The sequence below is a fragment of the Macaca thibetana genome, chromosome 15 (assembly GCF_024542745.1).
Source record: "Macaca thibetana thibetana isolate TM-01 chromosome 15, ASM2454274v1, whole genome shotgun sequence".
Taxonomy (NCBI): Eukaryota; Metazoa; Chordata; class Mammalia; order Primates; family Cercopithecidae; genus Macaca; species Macaca thibetana.
The window spans coordinates 34,135,419-34,147,366 of NC_065592.1; the positions used below are offsets into that span (position 1 = coordinate 34,135,419).

The 11,948-nt window shown below is 33.0% G+C and overlaps 1 protein-coding gene across 1 annotated transcript in view; it reads right to left on the minus strand.

Annotated features, from left to right (window-relative positions):
* Positions 1 to 228: 228 nt before the first annotated feature.
* The window catches only part of TMEM38B (transmembrane protein 38B), a 79,770-nt gene continuing 68,050 nt past the window's right edge, over positions 229 to 11,948 (minus strand). The window contains exon 6 of the mRNA XM_050761867.1: positions 229 to 2,175. Within this exon, the coding sequence (XP_050617824.1) occupies positions 1,960 to 2,175 (216 nt within the window). The 3' untranslated portion in view covers positions 229 to 1,959. The remainder of the gene's footprint in view (positions 2,176 to 11,948) is intronic.

Sequence of the window (11,948 nt, forward strand, 5' to 3'; positions counted from 1 at the left end):
AGGATGGGGGTTTCAGGCCTAAGTCATGTTCTCCCGTACATTGTTTTACATTAAGAGCCTTGAATTGAGGATTATAGGATACTTGCATAGATTAATAAAGTTTCTACCAGTGTCCCATTTGGACAGTAATCACTGAATATATACCATATTAGTCAAAACACTAGATGAGTTCTGAAACTCTACCTCAAGAAAAATATAAAAGAAACATAAAAATAATGTAATACTCCATTGGTGCTAAATAACTTATTTTAATAAATTTGTCTTTAATACAAGTGTAAAACAAGAGTCCTTTCATTTCAACTATAGTTAAACCCAAACTTTAAAACCAGTCAATAATTAACAATGTATTAATTTTGAAAAGTTTTTAACTGTAAGAGTATCAAATATAATACAGAGCTCTTAAATACTTAATGCTTTCTGTCACAATATTAAAAATAAACTTAACATTCCAAGACTATGAAAAGTGCCCCCTCCCAATGTTTTTGAACAAGTAAAAGTATAGTACCTGCTGGTGTTTACATTTGTTAAAAATTTAAAATAACAACAACAACTTGAATGTGATTTGAGTACTTCTAAACCATCCAAAATACCTGATACGGGTAGTAGGTTCATGGTTTTGGTAAAAGAAACTAGGTCACAGAGTTTTAATGTTATAACTGGACTTTTAAATCATAAAGAAAGAAAATCTGATGTCATTTAGTAATTTTTCTTGTTTATTTTTAATTTTGCTAAGAAGGAACCAGATTTTATATCATCATTCTTCATCTGAATGGACTGCCATATGAAGTTCTGGTTTCTCCGTTTCTTCTTGGTTAGCTGGTTACTACCAAATGCCTGAGGACAATTCTCAGAGCATTTCCACATGAAGGTGATTAGTTTTCATTTAAAATAAAATTAATAACACATGTACATGTAGATGAAAATATAACAAAACCATATGAAAGCTTGTCAGAGACATTCAACTAGAAACTAAAACAGTAGCCACTAGAAAGAAGACATAGTGGAAAAATTTTTAAACTGAGATACTTTTTGTTGAATAATTACAGTAACTACTACCAATATATTCAGACCAATGAAGATTAGAAAGAACATGCAAAATGCTGAGAAAAGTAATTTCCCCTACAATTAAAACAAACGTGTTTTAATGAGAGATAAAAAAAATCAGTCAAGCTCTTAAAATGAAAATTACAAAACAAAACATGGGATTAACAATTTATTAAAAATTACACCCTTGATTTTCTTGAGGGAAAAAAACAGTAGTTTTTTTTATAACAAGGGCATGAGAAAGACTTCAGATTAAGACTCATACTCTGTTCTAAATGAAAAGTAGTAAAATTACTTCTAGTAGAAAATATCTGCTATGGAAAAAAACTTTCAGGTATTTTCCATTTGATGTAGGTATTAATAAAAAATATGATGTTTATATCTAAAATATAAAGCAGCAATTTATTTTCATTTATAATATAAAGTGTTTTAGGAAAAGTTTACTCTTCTCAGTGTTCAAAACAAAATGGCAATTGTTTTCCATACCCAGCAATTTTAATGATAATGTAAAGTAAAAATTTAATCCTGCTGAACTAAAGCTCAATAGATTCAAATTTTAAAAATATGAAAATATCTACATTTTTAAAAGTTTAAAATTTTTGTTACTTTGCAATGACAGATCTGCTTTTTCTAATATTGAAAAAATTTTGCCTTCTTTTATTAATATAAAACTATTCAAATAATCACAACACAATCCCTTATACCAGAAAAGCATAATCACATGATACACTCATAACACTCAAGAATTACAATCCAGAAAGGGGAAGTCTTCCTCAAACAATTTCTTTCTTTCTGTCACCTCCATTCCATATATATAGTCTTCATTTCACATCACATACATAGAAAAATTATCACAATCTAACAGGTAGATAAGAAAAAAATTTTTTTTGGCCTTGTAGAGCTCATCAAGTAAATTTATTCATTCTTCTTAGTATGTTTCTTTTTAACATTATCTGAAGCAACATCTACAGGCTTTGAGGCCAATGAACCAACACCATTGGAAGGTGATTTTGCTTCACTTTTCTTCTCACATGATGAAAACGGCTGCTGCCAGCCAAAGAGCATCCGACTCAATGTATCCTCAAAAGGAGCAAATGTCATAGTAGAAGTCTGTGTAGTCATCATGGTTATCTGGGGGAAGAAAGTTCAATTTTGAATTTAAATACAAATGCTTTTTGTTTCTCAAGAGAGAAAAACAAAGGAAAAAAATCAAAATGCATTAATGTAAACTGCAGGAAAAGCAATTTAAGCTACATTCTGGTAAAATCTCTGTTCTCCATGAGATTATACTTAATGGAAAAGAACACAACTCATTAAAAATAATACAAGGTACCATATTTTGGGGTGCCAAATGATCAGAATAACCACTTTCACAAAAATGCATTTAGTATTCAAAGGAAGTAAGATAAAATATCAACATTACCATGCACTTGTGTCAGAGCTAAGATAAGTGCTTTACATTGTCATTCTCTTTAATTTTAACCCAACAACTACTCTATTATTATCCTTATCAGTGAGATGTGGAACCAAGGCTCTGAGAGGTTAAATAACTTGCCCAAAGTCACAAAGCTAATAAGTGGTAAAGAAGTTTGCAATATCCAGATTTTGAGTTCAATTACTAAATAAACTGACTATCATCATCTAAAGTCACAGACTTTTAGTGAATTGCAGAATTCCACCCTCAACAGATTGTAGAAAGTCTCTATCCCCCAATTTTTTCCATATATATTTTTATATAAAGGAACCAAGACCTCAAAGGGTAGAGAGTGCTCCCATTCCTTTATGTGGCAAAATGCACAGTGTTCACAGATGTTTAGATACACTCAAGAAATTAGACTGATGCCAACATAAATCTGGGAGGAGAACTTTCAAGTCTAGAATAGCTCCAAAGAATCCAGGAATTTCCCCAAGAGTCAATTCCTCCAGAACACAGATAATGACTCAAACTAGAAATTTTGGGTATCAAATTTCCAAAGAAGACCCCTACATAACCTACCTGCTTGGGGAAAATGGTATCAAGAATAAATTCTTACTAGTTGCAATACAGTAGGGGGAGTTGGAAGAAAAGTATATGTTCATTACAAAAGGAATAGGTAAGTTAAATGCATACTATGCAACAGTTAGACTAGAAAAGAAAAAGCAAAAAATTCTTAGAACATACTGTTAGGTGAAAATGAGACACAAAACAAGAGCCAGAGTGTACTATAATTTATATAAATTAAAAACACATCGACACACAACATTGTGAGAGTACTAAAGATCACCGAAATGTATATTTTAAAACAGCTAATTTTATGTGAATTTGAACTCAATTAAAAAAATTTTTTTAAATACAAGCCCATGGACTTCAGGCCAGTCATGATTAAATAGCTTCTATCAGGGCTCAGTCTCTCACCAAAATCAACAAAAGGCAGAAGTACATAAAGTAACTGCTAAAAGACACTGACAAACAACTGAAATAGGCAGAACCTGATGGTGCTACTATCCAAGAGAAAAAAAGCTGAGCAGACACTTTAGCAGCCAGCTGCTTGGTACTGGGAAGATAAGTTGGAACTCAAGGTCAGACAAGGTGAAATTGCCCAGGGATATACTTCAGGCTTAAAGTAAGACCCCAAAAGGGTTACACTGTAGAAGGGCAAACTGAAATGCAATACAGCACTAAGTCTAAAACTAACAATATGATTAAAATATTCTGCTTGTGCATTAACATTAACAACTGTCTTCCAGAAGATGTTAAATGTAGTCCCTGCCCTCAAGGAGCTTACCTACTAGTCAGAGATAGGCAAGTAAATCAGTAATTGCCAAACAGTAAAGAAGAGTAAGGGCAGTAATGGAGATTTCCCAGGAACATTTAAACAATGGATATAGATCTGGAAGTCGTTTATCACACAAGTGAAAGGTAAACGCATAAATATGAGTGTACACACCTGGAGAGAATGTAAAATGAGGAGTCTAAATATAACATTAACCTCCAAGTTTATGCCATTATTGGGTAAGATCTAAGGACTTTTTTATATTAAATTATTCCTTAGAATAAATAGTTACAATGAGATACACTAGCATAATCACCTTGGTCATAGCTTGACTTAAGGAACTGCAAATAAAAGATAATAGAAGTCAAATAAAAAACAATGGTCTACTGTCAGGAAAACAGCAATGTCTTTTTTTTTTTTTTTTTTTTTTGTTTACAAAATCCAAAAGAGAAGAGTGTCAGGATTTAAAATATTTTCTGAGAACATGAACTATAATAAGTATTTTTCAAAGTCGAGTGTTTTAATAGAATCTCCACTCCCAAAAGACTCATCACTCGGTTGAGAAGTATTGCTGGCATCAGAAATTACTGCTGAGATAGACATATGAGGTTCAAGGACAAAATTCTGTGAATTCAGCCTCTTATCAGACCTTGATTTAACAAGGTGACAAATATAATTGTGACAAATAGAATAAATCCTTATTCTTTTACAAATAAAATATAAAACTGTCTCCTTATTTAGCAAACTATTAAAAGAAAAAGCATATTACCTAAAATAAACAGTATTTGGCTTCATAGTCTCTTACTTAAAAAGGAGAGGAAACAAAAGAAAATAGAAGCCCTAAAAATATTTTGGTATTTTCAACATATCCTAAAATATAAATTAATTCAGGTAAAGAAATTGTTTATATGCTATCTCAAGTTACACCATTTCAAAATGTCCAGTAAAATGTGACACACAATATAAGTACAAATGGCACTTACATCTACTTTTATATTCTCTGTAGTGCTTAGCATTGAGAATACACTGAATGAATAAATATAACATCTACTTCATAGCATTAATTCAAAGGATACCTTAATATATCTATATAAGAAAAATTTGCACAATTAATCTCTCTTTTCATCCAGAACATACTTCTTCCTGTCTCTACCTGCCCAAATTCAAATAATCCTTTGCAGTGCAACTTGTGTCTATTCCAATAGGCCCTTATCAGTGTCTTCCAATGAAAGTCACTTGGCCCTAAAATGAATCCCTAATGGCACATGGCATATTCAAGTAGGTTTTCTGATCACTCTATGCTTTCTCCATAGATTATATCATTCCCTCAGACTTTGCTAATTATTAATGTGAATGATTCAAATAAATTAAAATCATAGGGTTTATATTTTTACAAATGTAAAAAAAGCTAGGCGAATGAACTGTTCATTTTTGGTATATATCTTTAAGTGTGCAATAATTAGAGACCTGTGAAAGAGCATTTTGACCATTTACTAGTCAACAAATACATATTAAAAATCAACTATATACACTAGACTCAATGCTAACGATGCAGTGATGAATACTGCAAACTTAGTACCTACTCCTTAAAAAGTTGAGTTAGCATATCTCATGTTCCCTTTTAGACAATAATATCTTAAGAATAGGGTTTGGGTCTTATTCAATGTTTATATAATCACTTATATCCCCCAAAGCACCTAAGAACAGTGTCCCTCATTCATGTATTCAACAATACATTATACCTTATTCAATGCATCAATGAATAAAATATATACATTACACCTTATTCAATGTATATATGATCATGTGGATCCCCAAAAGGGCCTAAGAACAGTGTCTGTCATTCATGTATTAAACAATACATTACCTGAAGACACTTCTCATCAGTATTCAGCACATCTACACTCCTTAAAACCATCTCCTCCTCCTTAAAACTCTCATCAACCACTCCTTTTCCATTTCCCATTCTAGATTTCCCTTCTCTAAATATTAGAGAACTTTAAGGCTCTGTCCTCACTCCTGTCTCATTCCATGCTTGTCTTCCTATAACTGCCTCCCTAAATTAGCTTATAAATTGCAATAAACAATAAACACAATTGCAATAAAAATAACATGGTTTTTTACAGAGCTAGACAAATTGCTATTAAAGTTCATATCAATAAACAAGAATAGCTAAAAATATATTGAAAAAACACAAACATAGAAGAAATCCAGAAAACACTGAAAAAGAACATTTGCAGGAGTGCCTGATTCTCCACAGCCTCATCAACAGAATGTGTAGCCAGACTTTTAAACTTTTAGTTTGTGGGAAGGTTGCTTGAGTCCAAGTTTGAGACCAGCCTGGGCAATATAGTGAAACCAAAATTGTACAAAAAATACAAAAATTAGCCAGGCATGGTGGCACACACCTGTAGTCCCAACTACACTCAGGTGGCTGAGGTGGGAAGATCGCTTGGGCCTGGGAAGTCAAGGCTGCAGTGAGCCATGATCATGCCACTTCACTCCAGCCTGAGCGACAGAGCAAGACCCTGTCTCAAAAGTAAAATAAAATAAAAATTTAAAATTTTGTGCCAGTTTGATGAATGATAAATGGTATCTCAAGTGTTATTTTAATTAATGTTTCTCAAGTACGAGTTCTACATTTTTCAATATGTTTGAGGAACATTTCCCGATCTTTTCTGTGTGAACTCTCTGTTGATAACTTTAACTTTTCCATCAGGTTTTGGTCCTTTATCCCTTAATTTTTAAGAGGGTGTTATATATCAGGCATACCAGCCCTCTGATATATGTTGTAAGTATTTTATCACAGTTATTTGATAGCTATATTTTGACTTTGTCCACAGTGGCTTTTGCCGTGCAACTTTAAAAAACAATTTATGGAGTCAAATTTATCAATCTTTTCTTTATACTGAAGGAAGAACCAAGTAAACCCCAAAGTAAACAGAAGGAAGGATATAATAAAGACCTGAAATTAATGAAATCTAAAACAGAAAAACCAATGAAACCAAAAGCTGGGTCTTTGACACAAATCCATGAAATTGACGAACCTCTAGGCAGAGTGCTTTTAAAAGAGAGAAGAAGAAAACACAGATTACCAATATCAGGAATGAAAGGAGAGACATTACCACAAATTCCACAGACATTAAAGGGATAACAAAAAACTATTATGAACAATTTCATGCCAACAATAAAAAACTTAAGTGAAATGGCAAATTCCTTAATAAATACAACTTAGTAAAACAGACACAAGTAAATCTGCATAGCCCTGTATCTATGTAAGAAACTGTTATCAAAAACCTTCCTTTAAAGAAAATTCTAGGCCCAAATGACTTCATTAGTGAATCTATCAAACATTTACCAATAAATAATATCAAACCTACATAAACTCAGAGAATACAGAAATTCTTTTCCATTTATTTAAAAAGTCCAGTTTTATGTTAGTACAAAAAAGAGAAAAAAATTACAGAGAAAACTACAAACCAATATCCATTAACACACAGGAAAAAAAATCCTTGAAAATATTTTAAAAAATGGATTCAGTAATATCCATGACTGATAAACACATCATGACTAAATGGGGTTTATCACAGAAATGAAAGATTTATGTAACATTTTAATAATCAATCAATGTAATCCACTATACTAACAGAATATAGGAGAAAACCCCTATGATTATTTTAACTGATACAGAACAAAGCATTTGACAAAATCCCACACCCATTCATGATAAACTTTCAGCAAACTAGAAATAAAAGAGAACTTCCTCAACCTCATAAAGGACATCTATAAGATGCTTAATAGCTAACATCATATTTAAGGTAAAAGGCTGAATGTTTTTCCACTAAGGTCACAAACAAAACAAAGATGTCTACTCTCACCATTTTCCTTTCACATTGTACAGGACATTCCAGCCAATACAATAAGGCAAGGAAAAAAAAAAAAAAAAAAATTGAAAAGGAAAAAGTAAAACTATCTTTATCATAGACAAGACCATGTATATAGACAATGCTAAGGAATCTACACAGAAGCTACCAGAACCAACAGGCAAATTTAGCAAGGTCACAGGATACAAGAACAATGTGTAAGAATTAACTATATATTTAAATACAAGCAACGTAAAATTCCAAATTGAAATTTGAAAAACTACTATTTCTAAAGGCATCCAAAAATATGAACTACTTCAGGATAAATTTAAATTTAACAAGATACATATAAAACAATGAAAACCACTAAATAGTACTCCAAAAATTTAAAGAAGGCCTAAATACATGGAGAAACATGTATCAACAGACTAAATCTTTTTAAGACCTGACTTCTTCTCTATAGACACAATCTCAAAAACAATTCCAGAAGGCCTTTTTTCCATAGAAAGTGACAACTTAATCAGAAAACTTATTTAGAAATATAAAACATGTAGACTATCCTAAGAAATATTGAAAAAAGAATAAAGTTGGAGAAACTGTACTACTTGATTTTAAGACTTACTATAAAGTTATGGTAATTAAAACAGTTTAGTATTGGCTAGAAATAGACATATAAATCAATAGAACAGAATATACTCCAGAAATAGACCCACATAGGTCAAGCCAACTGATTTTCAACAAAGGTGGCAAGATCATTCAATGAGGGAAAGAACTGTCTTTTCTTTTTTTTTTTTTTTTTTTTTTTTTTTTTTTGAGACGGAGTCTCACTCTGTCGCCCAGGCTGGAGTGCAGTGGCCGGATCTCAGCTCACTGCAAGCTCCGCCTCCCGGGTTCACACCATTCTCCTGCCTCAGCCTCCCGAGTAGCTGGGACTACAGGCGCCCGCCACCGCGCCCGGCTAGTTTTTTGTATTTTTTAGTAGAGACGGGGTTTCACCGTGTTAGCCAGGCTGGTCTCAAACTCCTGACCTGGTGATCCGCCCGTCTCGGCCTCCCAAAGTGCTGGGATTACAGGCTTGAGCCACCGCGCCCGGCCAGAACTGTCTTTTCAACAGTGTTGTAACAACTTCATATTCATATGGAAAAAAAAAAAAAAACACCTGACCCTTACCTCATAGGACTCGTAAAACTTATTTTGAAATGGTTCACAGATTCTAAAAGTAAAAAGGATGAGTTCATGTCCTTTGTAGGAACATGGATGAAGCTGGAAACCATCAATTGCAAAGACAGAAAACCAAACACTGCATGTTTTCACTCATAGGTGGGAATTGAACAATGAGAACAATTGGACACAGGGTGGGGAACACCACACACCAGGGCCTGTTGTGGGGTGGGGGGAGGGGGGAGGGATAACATTAGGAGATATACCTAATGTAAATGACGAGTTAATGGGTGCAGCACACCAACATGGCATATGTATACATATGTAAAAAACCTGCATGTTGTGCACATGTACCCTAGAACTTAAAGTATAATTTAAAAAAAAAAAGAAAAAAAATCAAAAATTATAAAACTTTTAGAAGAAATAGGTGAAAATTCTTCAAAACCTTGAGGAATAAAATAATTTCTTAAATAGGACACAAAAAGAAGGACCATGAAAGGAAAATCTAGTAAAGTAAACTTCATCAAAATTTAAAACTTCAGCTCTTCTAAAGACAACACTAAAGAAATAAAAAGGAACAGCATAAACTGGGAGAAAATTATTTGCAATACATATATCTCACCAAGGATTGACATCCTGAATATACAGAGAACTGTTACAACTCAATAATAATACAATTTTTAATAGAGAAAATATTTAAATAGACACTATTCAAAAGATGATATATGAATGGCCAGTAAACACATGAAAAGACGCTCAAGTCTCTAGCCACCAGAGAAATGCAAAATAAAACTACAATGCGATATCACCTCATACTTATAAAATGCTAAAATTAAAATGACTGATAATACCAAATAATTAATAAGGATCTAGGACAATCAGAAGTCTCATACATTGCTGGTGGGAAAGTAAAATGATACAACCATTTTGAAAAATAGTGTGGCAGTTTCTTAAAAAGATAAACATATGCTTTTCAGATGACCTAGCAATTCTACTCCTAGTTATTAAGTGAAATGAAAATACATATCTGGCCAGGCACAGTGGCTCATGCCTGTAATTCCAGCACTTTGGAAGGCCGAGGCAGGCGGATCATGAGGTCAGGAGATCGAGACCATCCTGGCTAACATGGTGAAACTCCTTCTCCACTAAAAATACAAAAAATTAGCCAGGCGTGGTGGCACACACCTATATTCCCAGCTACTTGAGAGGCTGAGGCAGGAGAATCACTTGAACCCTGGAGGCGGAGGTTGCAGTGAGCCAAGATTACACCACTGCACTCCAGCCTGGGCAACAGAGCAAGACTCTGTCTCAAAAAAATACAAAAAAGAAGACAAAGAAAATACATGTCTATGTATAGACATATATGTACACATATTCCTAGCAGCTTTATTTATAACAACCTTATTCAAATAATCAAAAGCTGGAAATACACCAAAACCCATCAACAGATAACTGGAAAAACAAATTGTGGTACCTAATATTGTTGCGGGAAGTCAGGGACCCCGAACGGAGGGACCGGCTGAAGCCACGGCAGAAGAATATAAATTGTGAAGATTTCATGGACATTTATTAGTTCCCCAAATTAATACTTTTATAATTTCTTATGCCTATCTTTACTGTAATCTCTGAACATAAATTGTGAAGATTTCATGGACACTTATCACTTCCCCAATGAATATCCTTGTGATTTCCTATGCCTGTCTTTACTTTAATCTCTTAATCCCGTCATCTTCTTTGTAAACTGAGGAGGATGAACGTCGCCTCACAACCCCGTGATTGTATCAACCGCACAAATTGTTTGTAGAGCATGTGTGTTTGAACAATATGAAATCTGGGCATCTTAAAATTCACTGATGGCTCCAGTAATGGTAATGCTGGCTATGTAGGTCCTACCAGACAAGCTTATTTCTACACCACTGCACTCCAGCCTGGGCAACACAGCAAGACTCTGTCTCAAAAAAAATAAGAAGACAAAGAAAATACATGTCGATGTATAGACATATATGTACACATATTCATAGCAGCTTTATTTATAACAACCTTATTCAAATAATCAAAAGCTGGAAATACACCAAAACCCATCAATAGATAACTGGAAAAACAAACTGTGGTACCTAATACTACTTAGGAATATGTAATTATATGGGTAAATCTCAAAAACAAAATGAGTACATACTATATGACTCTATATGAAACTACAGAAAAGACAACTCTAATCTGTAGTGATATAAAGTGGATAAATGGTATACTGGGGCTATGGATAGTGGCTGGGATTTATCAGAGCAAGGTACAAGGGAATGCTCTGAAGTGATAGAAATGTTTCATACACTGACTGTGGTAGTGGTTACACAGGTATACAAATTTGTCAAAACTCATCAAAATGTACTCCTAGACTGAATGTACTTTATTATCCATGAATACAGTTTATTATGCATCAATTATACTTCTAAAAAGTTGACTTTTAAAAACTTTTAAAGCTCATTTCTAATAATTTCATAAATATTAAACGCTACTTTGCTAAAGCATTTTTCAAAATTGTTACAAAACCCCAAATAATTTTAATATCAATTTGCAATATAACCCACATTTTACATATCTATAAACAAAGAAAGTTTTAGCATACTAACGCCTTAGAAAGAATTCAATTTGGTCCAATAATTTTATAGCCAGAGTTTCTAGGATAAAGTCATATTTATAATTCTCTGTCCAGATTTTTAATAAAAATCAGTAATGTTAAATGGAACACTATCATTTTATAGAGAAATAGTATGAAATTATATTGAGAAATTGGAATAGTCATTAAACATTAAGATTTTATTACAACCCAGGCATTATATATTTCTTTACACTTAAGGAATAGATATCAAACAATCTTGGAGTAAAAAATAGAAGGCAACTTGCTTCAAGTTTGTACCAAGTCAATCAAGCAGAAACCTGAAGAACCTTGTTTTAAGATGAGAGGCATTTATACTTGGCAGGCATTTTCTTCCAATGAAAAAATAAAGTAAATGTGCCACTACCTTGACACTTATAAACATGTTTAAAAAAAGCATTGACGACATTGATTCTCACAGTTGGCTGAATATTGGAATCACCTAGATTAAAAAAAATACTAATCCCTATACAA